The 26,536-nt window shown below is 41.3% G+C and overlaps 2 protein-coding genes across 4 annotated transcripts; one reads left to right on the top strand and one right to left on the bottom strand.

Moving 5' to 3' along the window:
- Positions 1-1,978: 1,978 nt before the first annotated feature.
- On the top strand, positions 1,979-19,365 carry LOC133125811 (G-protein-signaling modulator 2-like). Of its 3 annotated transcripts, XM_061237467.1 has the most exons (15): positions 1,979-2,212; positions 7,145-7,366; positions 12,404-12,625; positions 12,773-12,908; positions 13,254-13,393; positions 13,634-13,757; positions 13,993-14,108; positions 14,517-14,672; positions 14,982-15,090; positions 15,370-15,499; positions 15,754-15,824; positions 16,208-16,393; positions 16,757-16,919; positions 17,229-17,449; positions 18,382-19,365. In XM_061237467.1, exons 2-15 carry the CDS (start codon positions 7,302-7,304, stop codon positions 18,547-18,549), a joined length of 2,007 nt encoding a protein of 668 aa, XP_061093451.1. In that variant the 5' UTR covers positions 1,979-2,212; positions 7,145-7,301; the 3' UTR covers positions 18,550-19,365. The 3 variants fall into 3 exon arrangements, with proteins under 3 accessions (XP_061093451.1, XP_061093452.1, XP_061093450.1); XM_061237468.1 differs by lacking the exon at positions 7,145-7,366; XM_061237466.1 differs by lacking the exon at positions 1,979-2,212 and having other exon boundaries at positions 7,100-7,366.
- On the bottom strand, positions 19,004-26,495 carry LOC133125813 (uncharacterized). The gene is made up of 7 exons (XM_061237470.1): positions 25,907-26,495; positions 25,726-25,824; positions 24,484-24,594; positions 22,889-22,960; positions 21,863-21,976; positions 19,558-19,797; positions 19,004-19,458 (listed from the first exon to the last, which is right to left on the bottom strand). The coding sequence occupies exons 1-7, from the start codon at positions 26,177-26,179 to the stop codon at positions 19,360-19,362; spliced, it is 1,008 nt and encodes a 335-aa protein (XP_061093454.1). The 5' UTR covers positions 26,180-26,495; the 3' UTR covers positions 19,004-19,359.
- Between the last annotated feature and the right edge of the window lie 41 nt (positions 26,496-26,536).

Here is a 26,536-nt window from a genome sequence, read left to right as displayed (position 1 = left end):
CCACCTGACACCCTTCGGTCGCTCAGGAAACCAGTCCCAAATTCCGAGTCATTTATTGTGACCTTCCTCTACAGACAAAGACATTATTGGATCTTACAGCTCAGATTAGAGATGGATACAGTTGAACTTCCCTTGCCAAAAGAGCCCTTTTAATAAGGCATAAAAGCAGTGCCTTGCCAGTGTGAGCACATTTGAGGACCTGCCGATTGTCCCATTGTTCCCTGAGCCTTGCTCATATAGTGAATGTGTATGTTAAAGGGCGAAAGACAAGTCAGATGACAGATATTTCTGCACAGGGCATTCTATGAGGTAATAGTAACATGATAACATTGTAAAATATTAATTCACATTTACCTAATAGCCAGATATGAATTTACTTGAGGATGGGATTGAATTAAATGAAATGCTTGAGGCCTGATGTTATACAATTTCCAGATGGACTTCAAGACCACATTTTTTGTGTGTGCATGCATATATATTTTCAGCCTTATTCTACAAAGAGAAATGAACTAAAATAGTAATTCACATAATCAGTCACAATGCTTGCCTAATTATATGCCTCTGCATATTTTGTTAATAATTGAACAAATTCTGCCTAAAACAAAATAATAGATTCAGAGTGGGTGGAATTATAACGAATATATCTGTTGTTCAGTGGATCAGAAATACCTTGTTTCTAAGACACAAATTATGTCAAACTGACTACTTAGCATATAAAACTTAGCATATTCAAACGGAATACTTGAATGCACATAAATGATGCTTATTTTGATGTTTCACCTATATCTACCAAACAGATAGCGTATTCTTCTGCTTGGAACTACATACTGAAGGACTTTGCTGATATGGACAGTCAATTTCCAGAATACTGAGTAATTACCCAGCAGGTAAGATGAGACCTTAACCCTTACAGTCCGTAGCCCAGTATGAAGTGGCTCCACCCAAATCCCAAGGTGTTTGGCTTTGGTTGAGAATTTTATTTTTATCTTTTTTATTTAGTAGGGTTTTAATAGGGGCTCAAAACAATAGTATAGCAGCCATTTTTTTGTGATTCTAGCTCTGGATTCAACTTGGGAAATATATGAAGGGGATAGTGGATTTGGGTTGGTCTGCACTTGTTTTTGTAAGACTATTTGTAATCGATTATGTCTGAATTGCTAGTTCTGTTACAGTGCCCAGGATCTTTATTGTGAGTTTGTGATGTAGGCTTATCGTTACTCTTTGTAACAGAGACCATTTCATGTGTGTGTGATTGCCGAGCTTATCTGTGTTTTCTACTCAACGAAGTAAGCCGTAGTGATCACACATGCTCTCTTTGCTGCATTTTTCGATACTATTATCTTTGAATTATTCTTGCTTATCACTGTTTCTTAATGTAATGGGTTGTAATGATGTGGTGGATGGGTGGAGATTCCTTACTTTAGAAAAATAAAATGATAATGACTCAATATGACTGAACATTTTTGAAATGCTGCCCGCCATTATTTTAAATTTTCTAATAGTATATTTCAGCACTGTAAGAACATTTCCAAAACATCTGAAGTCAGTTAAAATGACTTGGTATATCACTGCTGATGGTAAAAACCTGTTACATCACATTTCTGGCCATTATGGAAATTAATTGATGTCATAGGTGACAGATATAGCTGTATAGTTTTTTATTCCAATGTCTGCGGTTCAAATTGTATTCAGCATTTACAAAACAACAATGTTGTTGGTTATTACCTTTTTTGTATTTGTTTATTTATAGGCTAAATGACTTGTATGTTTAAAATAAAATATTTTATTTATATTATTACTGTATATTTGCAGTGAAATACTCAGTATTGCAACTTTTAAATGAGTAATTAAAAATACTGATCGCATTTTTCTTATCGTGAGGCGTGGTTCCTTAAAAAGGTACAGCTTTGCCGGGAACTTGAGGTTCTGCCCCTGGGAGCGGATGGATGCTGACCATCAGAGGAGAAACTGATTTTATAGGAATATAATTTAGCCTAATTAGATTAGATCAAATTAAACCGTTATATAAGCTAGCGTTAATATGTATATTACCAGTTTTAAAGAAATTTGTTTCATGTGATCTTTACAATTAACTTTTAACGTAATACCACGACAGAGCTAGGGCTAACGTTAAATGGAATACAATTGCGGCAGGGGTTTAGCTTGCCATGTTTCTAGTGCAGCATGAATCGCAAAGAAACACATTTATGAAGTAAGTATAGTTAGCTTGCAAAAACATCATGATGTTCCATTTCTTTTTCTGTTATGTGTTATCAAGTAAAGTACTCGAGAGTAATGTTAATGAATCGCTAAGCTAACGTTAGCTAACGTCAATAGTCTACGTTCTCCTTAGCTCAAGAACTAGGCTATACTTCGACAGTCAGACCAATAATAACTTCCATCATCTGGAACATATCTAACATTATATAATTCTATTTTCGTTTTGTGAACTGTGAGTACGTTACTAGCTAGCTGAACTGGTTGAGTAGCTAGCAGACAGAGTAGCCAAACAGATGTGGCTCGCGTGCTTGTTACATAACTTACATTGCACATTTCAGATAATTTACAAATTAACTTACTAATTAACGTTGTTCTGTAGCTTACTGTTGCTATGACTAGTTATGTTTAGCTTGCTTCAGTCCGTGTCTACAAGTACTGGTGTACTGAAATGTTTCGCTGATGCCTGCATTCGTGTTTCTTTCCCCTCTCCGAACCAGTTTGGTGTAACTTAACTGTGGACTTCCTGCTTAACGTAGTTTAACATATATTACCATAAAAGTACAGCATGTGTAATTGATTTCTGAAGACACACCATACGTTTTACTGACTCTTTCGATATTGTGCGACTCAATTGGTCGCTTAAATCCCTGCCACAGACTGTAGATCCCTGCAAGTGCATAGGCTGCGTTTTAAACGATTTCATAACATCATCTTTTGTAGTATATTAAATGAATTGTATCTCTTTGTATTAACCATGTATTTTTGTATTAACTTGAATTATAAAAACATGGACTTTTCAGTAATTCCAGTATTTTGTACTTCAAGACCATAGATACGACATACACAGTATAGACTATATTTTTGTGCGCATGCTTATTTAGTGTCCGTTTTTTGTGGAGTAGTGGTATTCTGTTGTCCCATATTTGTATTTCGCTTCTCTGTGTGGGGTGCATGTGTAAAATATTAGCAAATTACTGTTGCCTAGTTCTACCCCATATTTAGTTAAATTCCGTTAAATAATTTTTATGCTTTGGATATGCTACTGGTCATTGGAAGTCTTTACGTTTCCAAGAGCTTAAATTGCGACAAGATATTCTTAACAAGATATTCTGGTCTGACTGCATATGTGATGAACATGGTGTGGCTAGTGATTAATAAATAATCTCATGATGAATGTGATCATTTGCAATATATGCAATACAATTTGCCTCACTGTGTATTACAGTGTAAATAACAGTTGTTGTGTGCTGCCTACTGAACTGGTTAGCCTCCAGTTGCAGAATTTGTACTTAATAAGTGCATGTGTGCGTTATATAAAACCTGGTTCGGTGTTGTAATGTGAAGCTCAAGCCGCATCTTAAATGTTAAAAGTTTTACACTGCCAACAGATAGGCTACATGCTTGTTTTTTGACATAGGAGGGAGGTGAGGTTCAGAGTGCGGTATTTCTTTAAGGAGAGGGATATGCGATTATCTAATGTTCCCTTGACCCCTAGAGGGGTGTTCCATCTGTGATTAAGCACTTAAGTTAATTGAAAACGGTCAGTTCTGAAAGCATTGAGATTTACAGGAAGCTTTGGCAGGAATAAGCAGTCTATGGAGTTCCACAGGGCACCTGTAATCAATGCACTCTGCCTGATTCATGCTTAAATGTTGTAGGCCACTCTGACAAACTTTAGTCATGGTCAAATGAGAAGGTCAGAACCAAGGAGGCAAATCCTAAATTGACTTGAGCGGGGAAAAAATATGTTCACCCTTGTGCCTGCTTGTCTGTTTGGGTCTCTGGATTAGTTGTAGTGGCTAAAAACTGTTCAGAATAAGGAGCTTTACTGATGGTGTAGAGATGGTTTGTGTTCATGGATTCCAAAGACCTCTGTTCATTCGTTTTCCATCAGCAATTCACTTTCACCTACTTGGTTTACATTAATCAGTATCCTTAATTGATTTCTCCCTCGTCGTGTCCCTAAGTAACTATTTGCTCACTGAATTGTTTCAAGCTGTTGGAGTTTCCTTAATTTTCTGCCCTTTGGTCTACTGCTGGATGGCTTGGCACTGTGGACTGGTATCAAGACTCTCGGTGACAACTGTGGACAGCACTCCCACAGACCAGTGTATAGTGAGCCTTAGTGTTGCCCTGGGATGGAGGCAGGCTTTTTGGGAGAAATCTGAAATCAAGGCTGTTGGGGGGGCTCATTGCATTAAAGCACTGTTGTACAGATGGGCCTTGTGGTCTGATATCACATTTGGACTACTTGTGATGCACATTTGGCTCTACTGTCACCCAGGGAAGGGAGGGTTTTAGTTGGCTAAAATGACAACACTCCTAGCATACTAGCGACTTCCACTGACCAATTAGGCGGCCGCGAGTCCGTCTGTTGACCTTCACATGAAGTGTCGTTCTCCGTCTCATGATCTGTGCTCGCCCAGATTTGGGATAAGGAGTGGCAATTGACATCATGAGCTTCAGAGGAGGGTAAATGCTTGTCTGCTGTGTTCCTGAATCAATAGCTGAGGTTGTGACAATTGTTGTAGCTTGTGCAGAGTTGTGAACAAAAAACATTAAAAAAAAACAAACAAAAAAAACTGGCTTGTAGTGATATGTTTTTTTATGGTTTTTTGGGGGGTTTTTTTTCAAGAAAAGCTTGGCCTTCAGGTAGATATTGAAAAGCTGGAAAAGCCAGTCCAAAGAGTCCATGGAGAAAAGTGTGACAAATTGCTCTTTGATTTCTGCACTATATTGGACTCTGATGAGCTACTTGTGAAAGGTTGGCCTTGCCCTGAATTATTCTCCACCTGTAGGGTGTTGTGGAGGTGACATGTCTTCTGCGGACATCCCCTCCTGGACGGTACGACGTACATCGGTAAACCGAGCCAATGGGATCTGGCTGGGGACCTCCGCTGTGAATCTGGTTTCGGTTTGAGCGGCCTGAAATAGACCCTACCTTTGTGGGGCTGCATAAAAAATTCATGTCACACGTTGTTGGGAGTAAAATGCCACTGCAGGCACAGTGCAGTATTTATGTCCCCATGCTGACGTCCTGTGGAAAATGGCTTTGAGCGGGCGCTCTATATCACGTTGTCTAATCTTTCATTCCTGTCCTGTCATGGTTTATGGTGTGAGGAGGAGCACCTGCGGAGGATCTACAGTGGGTTTCAGGAAGATGGGATGTGAGAGCTGTGTATCCTGGCAGGCCTCAGGAGAAATATTACATCTCGAGGTCGGCTTCCCAGCCTCCCCAGTAATCTCGGTTTAAATGAGTTGTAGCCCCAACTATCAATATTGACCATGCTGCAGCCCCACGTGGTTCTGGGTCGTATCTGCAAAGATGCAGTTTGTCAGAAGAAGGACACTGCTGCATTGCTTGGAACAGGCTTTTCTTGTTTCATGTTTTGTGTTTGACAGATATCTTGTTCAAAACGGTATGCCGTTTGGTTTGTTTTCCAGCATACATGGGGAATGTAGCTGCTTGCAACAAAAGATGTAAGCTTTGCTTTGAATCAGAACATATATTTGTTAATTTACCTGGGTGGTTTACGTATCATCAGAAGTCTACATCAATCTGCTCTTTGAGTGGTTTCAATATTAGGATATTAGCTTCTATTAGGATATTAGTGTAGGCATGTTTCGTGGCTGTGGTCTGTTGCATGTTGTTCTGCAGAGGTGATGAATGTGGATGTCATCACCTCATTTAGATGGTATTCTTTTGGCAGCTAATCCCTTTTTTTTTTTTTTTTTTTTTAGATTTTTTTTCTGCCTTTTTCAGCTTTATTGGACAGTATAGTATAGAGAGACAGGAAGAATGGGAGCGAGAGAGGGAAAGACATGCGACAAATGTCAGACGGTCGGATTCGAACCGCTGACGTCGCGGCTCGCAATGAGCATGCGGTCAGTGCTCTACAGGCTGCGCCACCGAGACACCAGCTAATCTCTTTTAATGTAGTTGTGCTAATGCTAACACGTCAGTACTAAGTCAGAGTCTCCAACATGATAGGGTGGCCTGAATGTTACAGTCTTTGAATGTATTAATGTCATCAAATACCTAATAGGAGATCAGTATCCAGAATCAGCAGGATTTATGACTGTTGATAACATCAGTGCAGTATATCTGCCTGGCCAGATGCAGACCGTTTTTATTTGAGCTGTTTCCTAAATTAGTATTTGAGCTGTCGTGTAATTAATAGTGAAGATGAGGCCTTTCTCCCCTCCTCTGCATTACATATTTTTGATGTGTGAAAACTACAGATAATTACCATTATGGACAGACCTGTAGTGTGGTAACCTGTTGTGATAAGCACTGAGCGGATGACCCTCGCGCTTGTCTGTCTGTGGGACTGGACACAGCCGCATTGCATCATTTAATATTTCAGCTATTGATTCAATCCTCATGCTGTTGTCTTTGCACAGGCTTGCAGGCAAAGCCTTTGGTTAGAGTGGCAGTACTGTGTCTGAAAGGATGCATTTTGTCTTCTGTGGGAACCGGCCATCTGTTCCTAATTTAAGAAAAAATGTTTTATTCATAATAGAGAGTACATACCTGCTGTTCTGTATCTAGTATGGGTGGTGCGGAAGTCACGGTGGGAACACTGGAGAAGAAATGAAAGTGCTTCACTGATTTAAACGTCTCTGAAGTCGCCCCTCAGCGACTGAACAAAAGGCGTATTAAAACGGGTCGCGTAAGCACGGCCACGGGTCTGCCGATCCCCCGAAATCCCCATGGTTACCTGCGGGGACGGCCTCTCAGCAATTGGCAACCCAACAGGCCCCGCACTCAGCCTGCTGCGCTTTCACACGTTAGTGGGTGTTGCTATGGCGCCGTGCACTGAGAGTGAGGCTATAAACACGCAGTCTAATGTTCCCCTAGCAGACGGAGCCTGAGGGCTCGCTAATGTGGTCCCTGCATCTGTCTCTGCTGCTTCGTGCTCAGGCAGTGAGGCTCTCAGGATTGGTCCGAGGCGGCTGCTCCTCTTCTCCTTAAGGTGAACTCTTTAACTGAACCTGGACCGTCTGGATTCACCAGGATTTTACCCACTCTCTCACCCTTTTTTTGGACTTTAGGATCGCCCCACCTATTATGCTCCTCAATGGATGAAAGTGGTTTTTTGCTTAGCGTGCGTGATGAGGACCAGTCCTTTCATGTCCGTTACAGGTAGGAACATATCTTATCCGTTTCAAGTTAAGTCGCACCCCTCACATGCTTTCTTTGTATTGTTATGTTCTAAAATAATTCATGGTAAACGTGATTCCCTATTGCTTTGCATTAAACATAAAAGTTGCTTGTATACTGTTTTCACTGATGTAGATGGCTAGCTTAATGCGATACACAAATGTTTTGATGTCAGTTGGGTGCATTTTTCTTGTTATGGTAAAGAAGAACAGTTAAGATACACTGTAAAACACTCCACTGTTTGCAGATCGATAATTGTTGGTCCACAGGTCTGTAATCTGCATAATAGCCTTTCCCATAGGGATCCTGTATTTGTTTTTTGTCAGAGTGATCAGAAGGCTCTCAGTATGTAGGAGATCTACCTCAGAAGCTCATAGTGGGACCTTGAGCACATAGCACACAGCGCTGTTTCTCATTCGTGTGCCCACAGACAAGTGTTCATTTTATAATTGTAAGAACTCATTTGTTATTCTTATTATGCATTGTGTTCATGAAGCACCTGTCATGTGGGTTTTAGCATGCCTTATTAAAAAAAGAGTGAAACCGAAAACAGAAGTCAAATTCTCAGTATTAGAGGGTAATAGTAAGTATTAAAAGGTATCACAATAAAATGGTGGAAAAATATTGTTGTATAATAAAAGTGATACAACAGGACAGAATAAAGAAAAATAAGAGATGAAACATTTGGATAGCCGCTTAGTTATTTTAACAACTAATAGCAACACATGAATAAAAGGCACACAAAGAGAGGGCCCCACCTGTCGGATGCAGGAGCAGATGGAATAAGGGAGCCACACCCAAACCTAAATGCCTGTTCCTCATCAGACAGAGACCTCACACCTCTATAGGGCCATTCCCCTCTGTGAGAGCCAGCGGATACACGAGCCTTACAGCTTTCAGCTGGAATCTGGCTGCATGATGTCAGCCACCCAACTCCGTTTTCATTGTGGAGAACCCCCAGCTGAATGGGCTCCAAATGTTGTAATGTTCTAACTCAAGCAGACATCCGAGCACATTTAACAATATACATAAATCTATCCAGTTATTGTGAGGAGGTGGACGTTTATTGCATTACTGAAATGGGAAGTGTGATTGGAGATTTTAACATGCTGTCCAGTGTGGCTTTTGTGTTATATCGGATGTCCGTGTTTGAAGAGATGCATTTTATTATTTTGCGAACAGTACCTGTCGGCAGTTTCTTCGACAGTGTTAACACAGGGCAGCACCAGGTGCCAGCCAATGAAATAGAGTGATAAGACCAGCTTGTACTAAGTTTCAGCTCTGTCAATATTTAATACTGCTCTGAAATATTGATGAGGAGAATCCACAGCATTGTTTTGTCTCCTGTGTTTGCTGTTATCCTGCACTTGTCTCTAATCTACATCTGTTTGATTTCTCAGGTGGCAGTTTTGTTTCATGTCATTAAGTTAAATTATATTTATGTATTCTTAAGCTTTGTTACCTGTTATGGCTAGGTTCTCTAGACTGATCTTTCCCCCCCACATTGTCAACTATGCATATTTTATTTACTATAATTTTGTTGTCCAGGGTGTATTCCTGCCTTTCGCCCAATGTATGCTGGGATAGGCTCCAGCCCCCCTGCGACCCTGTTCAGGATAAGCGGGTTAAGATAATGGATGATGGATGGATGGATGGTTAAGTTTGTGTCGTCATTTCGTATTTCTACTGTTTCTTGTTATGTAAAATTAGTCAATTAGTCTGATCGCGGTTACGTTAATGCAAGATTCTGCCTTTTTGATGTAGAAAGAAAGGGAAAAAATACACTGCATTCTTTAATTGCTGCTGGTTTTTTATTTATGTTTTTATACTGTGGACACTAACCCAGACTTGAACCACAACAAAGCAATTGTCTGTCGGTGTCTGACGTTTGCGTTGTTTATTGTTGTTGGTAGTACAATTGATTTTGAACAGAATGCCAAAACATTATTTGTAGTTCATTTCATCCTGGCAATCCCACAATTGAATCCCGCTTCTGTTTACAAGTGCCATAATCAAATTATGATTGACATTGATTTATTGTGTTATTATTGTTCACATATTATGGCAAAATTATTTTTATCAGGATGCAAGTGAGCTGGGGTAAAATGCAAATTTTTAAATGTCCATGGGCTAACGCGACCTGTGGAACATTTGGGTTTTGCTTAATGTGCTCACCGATCATTGGCCATCTTCTTTTGATATTATATTCTCTGCAATACCTTCTTTCATGGTGGAGTTCTAATCATCTGTCTGTAGAAAGTTCCCTCTTGGACTAAAGTATTTCACTTCATGCTATTCTGGCTTTGCCCAAAAGACTGTACAGTTATTAATTAGTCGATCCTTCCCATTGAAGATGAGGGCCTTTGTGGACGTACAGTGGGCTCCAGAATTATTGGTAAAAAATAAAAAAAGAAATTATAATATTGATAAAAATTATGGAAAAAAAAGGCAGCATACAATAAGCAACACAGATAATAATCGATATGTTATGTTCAAACATGAGAACTCATCGTTCAGTGTTTTTTATTAAGTAATCACATTTTGTCATAATTATAGGGGTACCAATAATTAAGTAAATAAAATGAAACTAACTGAAATTGGAAGTACAATTTTACTTAATTTAGTTAATATCAGTCTACACAGACTATATTGTGTCATTCCATCACCTGTTTCACGAGAGTATAGAAATTAGGTAACTAGCATGGGAAAAGCCCATGTCATTGCAGAAGAGACGGATGGTAATTGAGTCTGGTAATGGGCACAAAAAAATAAAATATATAAACGGTTGAACATACCACTTAGCACTGTAAGGACCCAAGGTTTACAGCTCTTACTGAGCACAATAAACAAAACTAAGCATCTGGAGTTTGCCAATCCTCAATGGAGTTATGACTGGAAGAGAGTGCTATGGTCAGATGAGACCACAACTGAAAGTGCATACAGGGGAAAGCACCTCATACCTACAGTCAAATATGGTGGTGTAATTGATGTTTTGGAGATGTTTTGCTGCCAGTGGCCCTGGGCAATATTTAAGATCAATGTCAAAATGAATTCAACAAAGTACCATGAAATTCTGGCATAAAATCTGGTTGTCTTTTCTAGGAAGCTTGGTCAAAGCCAGGAGACTTGGTCATAGGTAGATTGTCCTGCAGGACAATGACTCTAAACATTCATCAAAATCTACACAGAAATAGTTAAGTGAAAACAACATCCACGTTCTGCAATGGCCATCAAATACCTGTAGCCCGAACTGAAAAGGGGCCCCATAAACACAAACCAAAGAATATCAATGATTCAGAAAAGGAGTCATTGGAGTAATACATTTTATATTTGATAAATGTAAGACTTTAAGGTTTATTCCATTGAATCATGAATAAAGCACACTACTTTACACACGTTGGAAAATAAAGCTTATGTCAATACAATACAATAATTCTTGAGCCCACTGTATGTCCGAATAGTGGAATACAGAATCCAAGTTCTGAAATCAAACTGAATTTCTAAGCTTTATTTCAATTACCGGAATAGTGCTCACAGGAAAAGGTATTTTCACTGCAGAAATTGAATCAATGTACTTGTGTATCTGTTATTTGCTCCAGGGTTTATTCTCTCTTCCTTGACTTCCTTTAAATGTTGGTTAACATTCCAGCTGATATACCTATTTCCGTTTACCCCAATATTTGTAAGATAATGAAACAATTAATAAAAGTCTACCATATCTCGTACCCTATCACTGATGTAGACGCATGCTTACCTCTCCATTTGTTGTAATGAGTTTGAAGGCAGTTGTAACAAAGCACATTAATATTCCCTAGAGCTCCTTAGAGTGACTATAATCACCGTGGAGACTTCTAGAATAATCAGAAGTGACAGCCACCATCAGGTGTCTGAGGTACAGTACCAGAGAGAAGGGAGAAACCTTGCGATCTGATTACAGCTCAAGTCTGCCAAACGGATGTCCACCAAACCTAAAGTTACCCCTGCCTGAGCATCAACAAAGGACCTGAGAGCTTGCCAGTTCTGGGCAGCTATGGTCATGTGCTGGGACCTGCCGCTCTCATTTAGCCCCTGGCTATGAGGTGTTCAGTTGGTAGGTGATGGCAGCAGTCTGTATGAGTTATGTGCATGTACGCAAGAAGGCTGGCTTTTCGGAATATTTCCCTGCGGGAGTCTTGTGGTGGACACTGGGAATCTCTGCACCGCCTCTCAGACGCTAAAACCCGAACTGTAATCCAAAAGCTGGAGATGTCTTTCATGTCCAAGTGTTTTGACTGTGTAAAGCAGAAAGGCCCCAGGTAGGTTGTTACTGTATGCTGTAATATATAGGCTTAAAGACCTTTTTCTTCATGATTCTATTGAAAGGCATATTCAGTAGACTTATTATCTTGGGTTTCTTTCCCCACAAAGTGAAGTGATTTATTTTTACTTTTAAATGATGAAACACATTTATAACATTATTCACTGATGATAGAAATGCTATATATTTATATGCCCTCAGATTCTTTTGACTGTGCTGTGTTGTGCGTAGCACAGGTAGATGTGTCTTTATAAGCAAGATTGTTTTCTTGACCAGAGTAGTCTTTGTAGATTCTGGGTTAAAGCAAGCCTGTTTTCAGTATCAGTGAAGAATGTAAGAGCAAGTGATCCATCTTAAACCAAAATGCAATCCCTTGAGAAATCAACACTATTATCCTCAACAGCATGCAGGCCCAGGATAGCATAAGCCACTAATCCAAAATCGGAATTAAGAGCACTGATGCATGCACAGAGCCTGGCTCAAGTTTGTACATTGAAAGCCAAAGTGCATTTCGGACTGCTTTCAGTTTTTTTACATCAATTGAATTTGAATGTTTGGTTTTACGAATACATTGCTAGTGGTAGATCCACATTTTGATTTAACGTTGGGATGGCTAGAGCAAACCACAGAGGCTGAAGGTATCCCTTTGAAGGGTCAGTCAGGACTGAGATATTTGTGTGGGCTGGTAACCCCGGTTGACCTCGGGTCTCTCCTGTCGGTAGAATGGAAGCCTCATGTCTGGAACTGGCCCTGGAGGGAGAGAGGCTGTGCAAGGTGGGCGATTACCGCGCTGGTGTCTCCTTCTTCGAAGCAGCCATTCAGGTGGGGACTGAAGACCTTCAGATCCTCAGCGCTATCTACAGTCAGCTGGGGAACGCCTACTTCCATCTCCACGACTATGCCAACGCCCTGGAGTACCACCATCACGACTTGACCCTAACTAGGTACAGAGTGCCTTCTCTAGAGCCTGTGAACCAGAGAAGTCTTCATCTCTTCTGTACTTCTCAAACATCACCTTTTTATGCAACAGTGCTGGGACACTGAATGCAAATGTAATGACTTTTCTCCTTTGTTTCCTCTTTCATTTTCAGAGCTATTGGAGATCAGCTTGGTGAAGCGAAAGCAAGTGGTAACCTTGGAAACACATTGAAAGTTTTAGGGCAGTTTGATGAAGCTGCAGCTTGCTGTCAGAGACACCTGGACATTTCCAGGGACCTTAAAGATAAGGTGAGGAGTATTATCAATAACCACATCATTTATTTGGTTTGTCACATAAAAATCACAGACCCAAAGATTCAGTCAGTGTTATTATTTGGTCTTGAGGCAAGCACCTTGATGGTGACACTTACAGTATATGACTGCACATATCTCTTGCTTTTATGGTGTTTGCTTACTGTGCGAAATGCACTTTTGTAAGTCGCTTTGCCTAAAAGCTTCTGCTAAATGACTAAATTGTAAAGTGATTACTCTGTCAACAGAGGAGAAGATTTTCATTGGACCATGTACCGATGCTGTTTGTATCCTCACACTGCACAGGGCTGCTTTCCTGAATGTGTTTGTGTTCGCTGGCAGGTTGGACAGGCAAGAGCGTTTTATAACTTTGGGAATGTGTACCATGCCAAGGGGAAGAGTATATGCTGGAGTGGGACTGACCCGGGCGAGTTTCCAGAGGAGGCCATGGCAGCACTGCGGAAAGCAGCCGAATTCTATGAGTGAGCCTTGGGACTGTGCTAGTGTGTGTTTCTGCATGTGCGTGTGTTAGCATGTCTCCGATAGTGAACCAGTGTACACTTCCCTCTCATAATGTTTAGTGGTTAATGGTAGACAGATTGCCAGTGCGTTTCATTAATGAAGCAAATTTCCTTGATTCTAAGAAATTATAATGGATGCTTTTGCCATTGAATCAAGTAGCCCACCTCTTTTGAATCTTTTCCTCTGTGTTTCGTCTGAAGGGCTAATTTGTTGATTGTGAAGGAGCTCCGGGACCGCGCGGCCCAAGGTCGGACATACGGTAACCTTGGAAACACACACTACCTGCTGGGAAACTTCCGGAGTGCTGTGGTAGCTCATGAGCAGGTGCTTTATAAATCAAATGATTGATGAGTTACATATTTCTCTCTGTTCTCTAACTGTCAAACTGAATGCCATGGTTAATTATAAAGGTTTGAGCGAAATTAGCTTCTTAATATAAACCAGACTATGATTCACAGTAGAGGTCCGTTTTGTTCAGTTGGTGTTCCAGGTCTCATTATGGAACTTGGCCTTTAACGTAATGTTACTAATATCATTTTTAAAATGATATATTTTAAAGCGCCTCCTGATTGCAAAGGAGTTTGGTGACAGATCAGCAGAGAGGAGGGCGTATTGTAACCTTGGGAATGCATACATCTTCCTTGGAGAATTTGAAGTGGCAGCTGAACATTACAAGTAAGTGGACTCAACTGAACCAGTCATCTAAAGATAATGAGAGTCTGAGCCAACATGGGACACACATTAAAATTGTGTTCACAAATACTCTTACTTAACACACTTACATTTACAATGGTACTGGAAGGGCAAATGCTATGTTTGGTCATTATCACTGACCTGTAACATGTTACCGTATTACTGCTGTGGAGGGGGAAGTTTTCCGAAAATAATATTTGAAGAAAGAATTGAGAAAAGCAACGAGAATGCAGTTCTCTCTTTTGGAAAGGAGGTCATTGTAGATAAGTCATTGCGGTTGTGCATTGTAATGGAATGGACGTTTTCTTAAAAGCAGTGGGAATGCGGTTACTTTATGGAAGGGATGAGATGTGGTGGTTTGAGCAGGGGAGCATCTTTCCTGCACTGCAGGAGAACTCTGCTGCTGGCTCGACAGCTCAGGGATCGGGCGGTGGAAGCCCAGGCCTGCTACAGCCTGGGGAACACCTACACCCTGCTGCAGGACTACGAGAGGGCCATCGACTACCACCTCAAACACCTCATCATCGCGCAAGACCTCAACGACAGGTCAGGGCAGACCTGGACACTTACTGTTTTGTGCCTGCCATGGTTGAGGATGTGTTGACATACCTTCTTATTTTTGTAAAATTATGACATTTTCTACTTGCTGATGGTATTCTGCAAAACACCATTCGACCATTTTACCTGGCCATATAACGTACAGCATACAAACCTTTGCATTGCTTTAGTAGGTGTCTATTTTTTGGATGTATCAACTTCGTTGAATGCTTTCACTGTATGTTTGAGTGGTCCTCTTATTTCCCTGCCTTCTTTTGTTTTGTGTGTACTGTTTGTATGCGTGGGGTGTGGGTGCAGGATTGGAGAGGGAAGAGCCTGCTGGAGTTTAGGGAATGCCCACACAGCCCTCGGGAACCATGACCAGGCCATGCACTTTGCAGAGAAACATCTGGAAATCTCCAGAGAGGTATGGATTCCTGGTCCATACACATGCTATGCGTGTGATTATTCTCATGTCAGCTGATAAATATTATGCAACTGAGTCTCCTGCGTTACATATCCTAAGATGTAAATTCTGTAGATTTAATCTGTGAGCTGTTTCCATAAATGTAAACATTACTTAAAATAAATTGGCATGGTTTGCCTGGATTCATCCATAGCAATGAGGGCCTGTTTTGAATGTAAGGTTTTGTGTGTATGAATGGCTTTGTCCTCCAATGAGAACTTCTTACTGTGCCCTGTTCAGATTGGAGACCAAAATGGCGAGCTGACTGCCAGAATGAACGTGTCAGACCTACAGATGCTGCTGGGTTTAAACTGCAGCACCAAGAACTCTTCTGCACCTGAGAACCAGGACATTGACTACAACCATCACGGTAAACCATCTCTATCCTTACTAATCACAGTTCACTTAGGTTAGGAAAGTAGGAAAAACAATCCTTAAAAAGCGGTGTCATTTAACTTTAATTTGTGTGGTGGAACAGGTGGGAGGAATGAGGTGTGCATCTCAAATATTCCTCCAAAACGTTTCGGGCCTTCAGTTGGTTTAGAAATTTTAGGGTTTGTATTCTCCCTGAACGTATCACTTGCTGCACACCGATTCATACTGTAACAGAAGATTGACTTTCAGGAGCAAGACCCAGAATGGAAAGGAGACACAGCATGGAGAACATGGAGCTGGTGAAACTGAGCCCGGACAAGGTGAGTGCGGCTTGGAAGCTTTTAACCTTCTATAACCTTCGCCTGTTATAAACTTTTTAAATTAAAATGATTTTACTAATAAATTAATATTCGTCCATCAAGAGAATATCATAAGAACTGGTTGTGTGAAGCGTGATTTTTTTTTAAGGTGCAGTGTGTCATGTTGAGGTTTGTGCTGTGAATACTTTGTCTATGAGGCTGAGGAAACGGCAGCAGCTGTACTGTATTAACAGGTTGTGAATGTTCAGGAATGAGCAACAGGTAGAAGTGTGGAAAGCAGATGTACTGAACTACCTCTACCATACTAGTGCGCAGAGTATTTACAGAGATGGTTGTCCTTCTATCCACGGATTTGTTTTTTTATCTGTGTGCGTCCTTTAAAGGGTCAGAACTGGAACAATGACATCCTCACCAAGCAGCCCAAATCGTCTCTGGCCAAGACGTCCTCCAAGCTTTTTTTCATCAACCGTTTAAGGGGCAAGAAGAACAAGAGCAGTGACCCCTCTAGGAACGTTGTGCAGGATACCAGCAGCACCCTGGCTGTGCCTGAGGTGGAGGAGCCCAAGGAGGTGAGAGCTGGACCACCCTGACAATCATTAACATTTCATTTCCAGGCATTTAGTACAATTTAGTATCCAGAGTCAGCTTCTCCAGTGGTGAAACCACAGTGCTAGAGTTAGTCCACTGTTTATACGAGGCATGACCTGCCCACAGTGATTATATAAACAAGGGATTGGGGAGAAGCTTGAACTTGTGTTTTATTCTTGTTGTGAGGAGTTTAGCAAGGAATTTAGTAAAAGCATTTATTATTTAGTAATAACCACCACAGTGATGCTGCTCATTTAATCGTGTTTCACGCTTGTCGGTTTAATAGCCATTAATTGCCAGTTTGCAGTGTTTGACCCCTGCCTCTTCCATGCCATCTGCTACAGAGAGACAGCCCCGACATGCTGGGAGATGAGGGCTTTTTCGACCTCCTCAGTCGTTTCCAGAGCAACCGCATGGATGACCAGAGGTGCTCTATACAGGAGAGCAGGGGTGCACTGTCTGTGCCCTCCAGTCCGCCCTCCCCCCCGGCCCGAGCCATTCCCAAGTGTGAGTTTACCACTTCTACGCTCACCTACAGCATATAACATCATAACACTTCACCTCAGCTCAAAGACTTGACACAGTTGCGTGTTTGCTGTCATGGATAGGCTGCAGCCCTGGGTGCCATCATGTTTTCACAAGTGTAAACATCAGCAGTCTCGCATTGCTATAGAAACAACAGAACCCTCTCCACAGAACTGTATATATGCCAAATGTTGTGCGACACTCATTTTCATCACACAACACTTGGGTGAAATGGGTCACGCGACCAAGTCTAAATCCAGCTGGCCGATACCTGTGCCCCTCCACCTCCAGCCCGGTCGGAGAACGACGCCACCCCGCACAACCGGCAGCTCCTGGACATGGTGGCCACCTCGCAGAGCCGCCGTCTGGATGACCAGCGGGCCAGCGCCGGCAACCTGCCGGGCCTGCGGCTTAGCCAGCACAACGGCCAGTCCGTCCTCAGCCACCTGATGGCTAGTGCCGACGGCAGGGAGCCCGACGACGACTTCTTCGACATGCTCGTCAAGTGCCAGGTGGGTTTCCCCTGAACACGGGAGTGAGGTTCATATGCTCCCGTTCGGCAGCAGGTACAGCCTGCATCCGCTCAAACATTTAGATACGGGGTCTATATTGACTTTTGCCAACGATAAAAAATTTTTCATAATCAGGCTAATCTGTATTTTTGTACATTTGACATGGTATGTCATAAAAGGCCTTAATGTTTGCGCAGTCGTAACGGCTTTATATAACTGCAAACATTTTTGTGTGAAATAACAGTGCTCCACTGCTCTGTTAGATTGCATTAAAATAGACATAAAGGGTTTGTGATGCTACTAGCTATATGATGTAACATAGCAAACACTATGTTTTTAATGAATTATTGCTTCTAGTTTCATCGATCATTTTCTGCATAGCTCTAGACTGGGTGCCAGTGCTAATGCAGTCTACTTGCTTCATGTTGCCATGAAACCTGGGCTGCACAATATATTCTGTATATCTATTGTTATCGAGATATAAACATGCGAGATAACCACATCGCAAAAGACAGCTTGAACTGCGATGAACAGTATTTCTTTTTCAATTGGATGTTCTGTTAAATTGATTGGCTGTTCATGTGCAGTGCGTTCAATAAAAGCCTGTCGGAAATAATGTATTCTTTTTTATTATTATCCAGTGGGCATAGGCTCTTCATTGTCTGGGGGCTATGTTAGCAGTGTACCTGAAGCAGAAAGCCGTTAGGACTGTGGCACACTTCAATATTTGTTTTGCGAATCATCTGGTCATCGCAGTATGAAACGAACGTTAAGGGGCGACATGGCTCAGGCAGTAAGAGCAGTCGTCTGGCAGTCGGAGGGCTGCCGGTTCGATCCCCCGCCCGGGCTGTGCAGCACCTTGGATAAAGGCGCTATATAAATGCCAACCATTTACCATTTACGTTATGGCATATGACATATTTTCCTGGCAGGGCTCCAGGCTGGATGACCAGCGGTGCGCCGCGCCCCCTCCTGCCACCAAGGGCCCCACAGTCCCGGACGAGGACTTCTTCAGCCTCATCCTGCGCTCTCAGGCCAAGCGTATGGACGAGCAGCGGGTGCCCCCACCCTCCGACCCCGGCCTGCCAAACCCCGACTGAACTCTCCTGCTCCAGAGGGACCCCTCAGGCAGCAGTGCGGCTCTCTGTAGCACCGCAGACTTTACGGTCTGCTTCCCAGGAGACCTTACGCTGCTAAACTGTCTGTTATGAAGTGAACAGACCACGGGCAGCCCCGCGCAACGGACTAAACTCTTCCGACACACTGCAGGGATTCTCTGGTGAATTTTTTTTTTTTATGACTGCACAGCAGTCGTTTACGGTAAAACTTATACAGCGTAGCAAGCTCATGTTTACTGCCATTACACTTCCCTTCTGTCAGTGAGGACAGGTGAAGACTTGGACTTTTTTTTTTTTTTTTTTTTTATATATATTTTTTTTTATATCTGTATGTCCAGAAATGTTGGGAAGTGCAGGATAGGGGAAAAAAAACAAAAAAAAACTTCCAAATATCCAGAAGATTTTTCAGTGCAGACGATAGAGGAATAAAACCTAATTTCAAAAATGTACAGTTTTAATGTCCTTAATTATGTCCCAGTGCACAAAGTTTATAAATTGACAGTGGAAAAACACACAAACAAAATGAACATACATCCTAACAAACCTGATGAAACAAAAAGAGAAAATAAGTCATTCTGAAACCAAACCTTTTCTTTGCGATCCCAAACTTAACATTACAAGTCATTTGACTGATGCTTTTATCGAAACTGACTTATAGTTGATTAGACTAAGCAGGAGGCAGTCCTCCCCTGGAGCAATGCAGGGTGAAGGGCCTTGCTCAAGGGCCCAACGGCTGTGCGGATCTTATTGTGGTTACACCGGGGATCGAACCACCGACCTTGCGGGTCCCAGTCACGTACAGTGTTGCGCATCTGGTTCAGTCTCAGTTACGGGCAACTTTGTGATGGAGTAGTTCTCATCACAGCATTCATCTCCTGAAGCATCGGACCCCTGTGAGGTTCAAGTCAACTGGTGAGATTTGCCCCCCTGCAAATGCCCTCTGTCAACGACTGCAGACATCCAAGTGTGAGATGTGCTTTTGTCACATACCTGCTCCGGTGGTTCTGAAGCACGCCTCTCTTCCACCTGTTCAGGACCCAAATCTTCCACAGGAGGGGCCGCTTCTTGGCCCTGGTGCCTGGGATCTGGGTTGTCTCTCTCTCCTTCCTGTTCCTGTTCCTGTGCCTGTTCCTGTTCCAGGTCATCATTCTGCTGGTCATTTTCTTGTTCCTGCTCACGTTCTGCTCGAAGGACCAACTGTCCTCGCCGCCGCTTCCTGCAGCACACAAACTGAGGGTAGGGACCAGAAATGAGTCACTACAGAATGAGACCTTCCCACTTCAAAACATCTCAGTTTATGAATAAATGCCCTGTATTATGGAGCCATATCTGTACCTATACACTATCTTCAGCAGGGGTGTCAAACTCCAGTCCAGGAGGGCCGCAGTGTCTGCTGGTTTTTTGTGTTTCAGCACGAGAGATACATTTCAAAGTCTTTCATTGGCTAAAGGGTCCACACACCTTGTTCTCAAGGCCTTAACTGGCTGCTGATTGAAAGGAAACCACAAATACCAGCAGACACTGTGGCCCTCCAGGACTGGAGTTTGACACCCCTGATCTACAGTATAAATAAAGCCTGGTTTTGTAACTAGCTTACAGTGGTGTGAAAAAGTGTTTGCCCCCTTCCTGATTTCTTATTTTTTTGCATGTTTGTCTCACACACACGTTTCAGATCATCAAACAAATTTAAATATTATTCAAAGACAACACAAGTAAACACAAAATGCAGTTTTTAAATGAAGGTTTTTATTATTAAAAGTGATTGCCCCCCCCTGTTAAAACATAACTGTGGTTTATCAAACCTGAGTTCAATTTCTCTAGCCACTCCCAGGCCTGATTACTGCCACACCTGTTCTCAATCAAGAAATCACTTAAATAGGACCTGCCTGACAAAGTGAAGTAGACCAAATGATCCTCAAAAGCTAGACATCATGCCGAGATCTAAAGAAATTCAGGAACAAATGAGAAAGAAAGTAATTGAGATCTGTCAGTCTGGAAAAGGTTATAAAGCCTTTTTCTAAAGCTTTGGGACTCCAGCGAACCACAGTGAGAGCCATTATCCACAAATGGCGAAAACATGGAACAGTGGTGAACCTTCCCAGGAGTGACCGGCCGACCAAAATTACCCCAAGAGCGCAGCGATGACTCATCCAAGAGGTCACAAAAGACCCCACAACAACATCCAAAGAACTGCAGGCCTCACTTGCCTCAGTTAAGGTCAGTGTTCATGACTCCACCATAAGAAAGAGACTGGGCAAAAATGGCCTGCATGGCAGAGTTCCAAGACGAAAACCACTGCTGAGCAAAAAGAACATTAAGGCTCGTCTCAATTTTGCCAGAAAACATCTTCATGATCCCCAAGACTTTTGGGAAAATACTCTGTGGTCTGACGAGACAAAAGTTGAACTTTTTGGAAGGTGTGTGTCCCATTACATCTGGCGTAAAAGTACCACCACATTTCAGAAAAAGAACATCATACCAACAGTAAAATATGGTGGTGGTAGTGTGATGGTCTGGGGCTGTTTTGCTGCTTCAGGACCTGGAAGACTTGCTGTGATAAATGGAACCATGAATTCTGCCGTCTACCAAAAAATCCTGAAGGAGAATGTCCGGCCATCTGTTCATGACCTCAAGCTGAAACAAACTTGGGTTCTGCAGCAGGACAATGATCCAAAACACACCAGCAAGTCCACCTCTGAATGGCTGAAGAAAATCAAAATGAAGACTTTGGAGTGGCCTAGTCAAAGTCCTGACCTGAATCCTATTGAGATGCTGTGGTATGACCTTAAAAAGGCGGTTCATGCTCGAAAACCCTCCAATGTGGCTGAATTGCAACAATTATGCAAAGATGAGTGGGCCAAAATTCCTCCACAGCGCTGTAAGACTCATTTCAGGTTATAGCAAACACTTGATTGCGGTTGTTGCTGCTTAGGGTGGCCCAACCAGTTATTAGGTTTAGGGGGCAATCACTTTTTCACACAGGGCCATGTAGGTTTGGATTTTTTTTCTCCCTTAATAATAAAAACCTTTATTTAAAAACTGCATTTTGTGTTTACTTGTGGTGTTTTTGAATAATATTTAAATTTGTTTGATGATCTGAAACATTTAAGTGTGACAAACATGCAAAAAAATAAGAAATCAGGAAGGGGGCAAACACTTTTTCACACCACTGTATGTGAACATTAGACATTAGTGCCCCAAAGAATTGGCACCAGATATTAAACTGTCCAGAAATGAGTAATGCTTCCATATGCTTCACGTATAGAAGGAAAGTCAATAAAAGGAGTTTACTTACCAAAAGCAGAATGGTAACACAGCCCAATGGTAAAAGTGAGCGTGTGACACCTGGTTCAGACAGGACATTGGATGTGAAGTTTGTGAAGTGTGTTGCAACTTCGTGAAAAGTCACCTAGACCACAAAAAAAAAAAAAACTAGATGGGTACATTTCCTGAAGAAAATGCAGTGTCATTGCCACTGCTCAACACAGTGGGGGTTTGCACAGTTCCTAGGCAGTTGGGAGGTGATGAAATTCGACATACCAAAACAGTCGGATGACCATAGTCCGTTTCCTAGTGATCAGTCACACCCCTTGGTCTTATGAGCCATGATGCATACCATGCCCACTAGGACAAATTTCTACAAAACCTTATATTTTGAATAATGTATGTCCCATAATTATGTGTACCTACATTCGGGTTCAGAGATTCTTTTAAATATTGTCCCCCCAATTAGTCGATTTTGAAATCCTTTTAGTTGCAGTGTGGGGAGCCAACCGTTAGCATGTACATCAGACTCATGAAGATAGCACAAACTGTTATGACCAACATTGTCATAGGCCATGCCCTTCAAGATCAGTGGTGGTCACGGTAGTTCAATTGGTTTGTATCTTGGTCCAATAAAGTGATGCAGAAAATTTGGTCAACAAACAAGAGAACCACAGGTTCAAAATGGTTGAAAAATTCAAAATGGGTGAAAAAAAATGGTTGAAAAAATCCATCCAGATGTTTCACTGCCTTTTAAAGGTGTTAAAATTGGATCTGTAATTATAGTGGCACCAAGTGGCCAATTGGGATTATAATGAATGTGCATCCAGTGGCCGACTTACTTGACCATACTGCCAAAGATCATGTCTATCATTTAAAATAACACGGAGATTGCAATCCGATATCTCTGCCGTTCTCTAATGGCTGCCTTTGATGTGTCTAACTTGAAAGCTGTCCAAGGAGATGGGACAAAATCTGAGCTGTCCCATGTCAATAAGTTCACTGTATGTTGTTCAAAAAATAAACAAAGCAAATTTGTTTTTTGCAGAAAACTTACAGAAATGAACCTTCTGGCTTCCTCAAGATGAATGCACAGCCAAGGGAGATGGCAAAAATCATCGTCATGGGGCTAGAATGGAAAATAATTCAATTAATGATGGCATGTGTGTTCACACACATTACCACATAGAAACTGATCTGTTCTACCCACCATTTTAAGCTGTTAACTAAATGCTAGTCACTAAATGTAAATGTCTTTTCCTAGCTGATATGAAGTTGTTTGAACCATGTGGTTTAATTTCGTTCTGTGAAAATTTGGAGCAGTCTCATGTATTGTTATTTTTGTTTGTACATGGCTTACTGCTCAGAAACAATTAATACTGTTGAACATGCACTCAGTGAGAACTTTATTAGATATTTATTACTTATTTTTTTCTAGTGCTGTAGCCTATCCTCTTAGTTATGATGTGTTGTGTGTTCAGAGATGCCCTTCTGCATGCATGGTTATATTTACATTACTGTCACCTTCCTGTCAGCTTTGACCAGTTTGGCCATTCTCCTTCGACGTCTCTCATTAACAAGGCGTTTCTGTCTGTAGAACTGCTGCTCATTTGTTTTATTTTTGTTTTTTTGCAGCATTCTTTGCAAACTCTAGACTAGTGTGTGTGAAAATCCCACAAGATCAGCAGTTTCCCAGATACTCAAAATACTCTGCCACCAATAATCATTCCACGGTCAAAGTCACTTAGATCACATTTTTTTCCCCCATTCTGATGGTTGGTGTAAACATTAACTGAAGCTCCTGACCCATATCTATGTGACTGTAACATTGCACTGCTGCCACACGATTGGCTGATTAGATAATTACATGTACTTATTCATGTGATTAAGTAGAAATGTGCTCGGTGAGTGTATATAGGGGATATGAAATCCTGATCAGTATTCAATTAACTCAAACTGGATTCAAAGAGATCTAAGCTATAATGAAAACAGCTTAGGCCTACACTGTGTCCCCAGGATCAGGTCGGGAAGTTACTGACCCAAAGTGACACCCTATACGGCACACATTATGAAACTTGTTTACACAGCTCAACTGTAAAGCAGATCAAGGGTACAATAGTAAAGATTTCAAACCCACGCTTAGAACTAACAAAAATTGAAATGAAAATTGAACTAAAAATATATATATAAACTGTTGAAAATGTTGAGGTTATTCAGTTAATGTAGTTAAAATCATCTAGCCCAGCACTACTCAACTCACATCCTGCAGGCCGCACCTGCTTTCACTAATCATTTTACCTGCTTGGTTCAGATAATAAGCTAGTTAGTGAAATCAGGTGGTGTAGCGCATGGTTGAAGCAAAAGCCGGCAGACCCGCAGGACGAGGAGTGGAGTAGGGCTGATCTAGCCCATCTAATATTCAGATATTACAATATTAATAACTGTACTGATAAACGCTGTTGTTAATATGAGGTCTGGAACTACTTGACTAAATTAATTTGCATGAGTAAATATTCTATATTTCCAAACATGCATAGATTTTGATCATACCAAAGAACAAATTCTGAAAAGAAAGAGGAAAACATAGCTAAGCACAGCTAGATCGTAGCAAATGCATGAATGACGGTGTTATGGTGTTCTCTTTTTTCTTACTATTCTGAGCTGTTCAATGCTCTTGAGGAGTTGGTTCAACTTGCTGTTTTGGGCAGAAATAAACTCAGGGTGTTGCTTTAGAACAGATGTTTTGTGCTTTACGTCTTCAATCTGAGAAAAACAAAGAGCACAAGACAGTAAATACACAGGGATTGTCTGCTTTAAGGGTCTGAGAAGATCATTAAAAAGTATTTTAATTGTTTGACAAGTGTCTTGCATGTCAATAAACATGTCATAGCGGAGATATTTGGCTTAGGTTTGTTTGGGTGACCCCAGACTGCATTGCAGCAAAGCAGAGCGACACTTTTCTCTGGGTGACTACTGCTCCACAAAGAAAGATGTGACAAATTATCATTAGCAATCAGTATGATGGAAATAGTTCTGAAAAATAAAAGGTTATCCTTTAAGATCATGTCATTATAAATTCTGTAAACATTTTAATAACACTGGCATATCTGAAACAAGTAGTCTAATAAAAAGGCTTAATCTATGATCCCAACTCTGGAAATCATCTGTGTCAGATGACACAACAGATCCAATATATATATATATTTTTTTTTCAAGGATCATCTTGGTCCCCATACTTCTAATTGGAGACAGAGCATGGGTTTTCACCATCTTGATGTGCAGCTCTGAGCTTTTTTTGTTGGTTTTTCCATCCCCCCCTACTCTTCACGTTTAAAATGTACTGTGCTTGTCAGTTTTGGGACGCCCATTATTTGACCTATATTTCTGACTGTTTTCGACGCAGACTAAAAACACACCTTTTCAAACTATACCTTAGTTCCCCCCCTTTCCGATATCCCTAGTCTAACCCCCCCAAAAAAAAACAATTTACCACTTACGATGACTGTATTTTTGTTTAGAACAGCCCTTCATGTGTATTTTACTAGTTATGGATTTCATGCTTTAACCTGTGGAAGAACCTATGCACATGTAAATCTCTTTGGATTAAAAGCGTCTGCCAAATGACTAAAATGTAAATGTAAGGCTACTGAAAGCACCCATCTAATCAGAAACACTTGTGAAGCCGTTTGTCCCAAATGTTATTGCGTCCTGAAATGGAGGGTTTGTGTATTAAAAGTGCTGTAATTTCTACATGAATAAAAAGTATAAAAATACACGACAATCTGCACTTTAACCACGTGTGAATTGTTTGTACAGATCAAAATTTGTGAAGTAGAGCCAAGATTATTGAGCTCACTGACTGCTCTAAATGTGTTTTGCGTCCAGGTTACTTACAGCTCTCTGTAAATTGACGAGCTTTTGAAAACATTCGGATATTTCTGGGGATTCCTTTTCATCCAGATATCTGCTTGCGATACCCTCTGTATCAGCCTTCTGTAATGAAACAGCAACATATTTGAATACTTAAAACGTCAGGCGGTACAAAGCAAAACTTTGAACAACGCCTATAACTTGCCTTTGGCACTTCAGGGATGTTTCTCATGGTTTTTGATGTGGAATCGTAATGCGTCATGTTATATGGATCGATCCAGTCGTCTTCCTCTCCTCTCACATTTGGAAGAGTACATCCCAGGAAAACAAATGTAAAAAATCGAGGTGTCATTGTAACTATTCCTTGGCTAGCAACACGTGGCGGTAGGTAATCAGTTTTACGCAAACTAGACTTTATTTTCGGCTTAGAGCAAGTTAGCCTACACTTTGCTGTTAATGGATCATTAAAGTACTGCATTTACACATCAAATTGTTTGAAATGCGTGATATCTTCTATCGTAGCCGATTCACTGTGCACGGAGATTTTCTTTTTTCCAGTTTCGGTTTCGCAACTGTTTTGGACGCGAACAAAGACATTATGTATAGCACAGTGCTCAAGCCTATTTCCTTAAAGTTCGTTGTATATTCGTTCGAATTCAATAGCTCACGAACGAAACGTCCAAATATAATAGCACTATTACTAACATTTTTTTAAAGAGTTGCTGAGATTATTCCTGACCGTTCTTCTTTAATTCCCAAATTCACAATCAGCTTTCAGTGGCAGAGCGTGATTCGTTGTGTGGTTGTAATTTATGCAGTAGCTGTCCACCCATTT

Source organism: Conger conger, chromosome 4 (genome assembly GCF_963514075.1).
Source record: "Conger conger chromosome 4, fConCon1.1, whole genome shotgun sequence".
NCBI classification, from domain to species: domain Eukaryota; kingdom Metazoa; phylum Chordata; class Actinopteri; order Anguilliformes; family Congridae; genus Conger; species Conger conger.
This window is presented reverse-complemented; position numbering and strand designations above follow the sequence as displayed.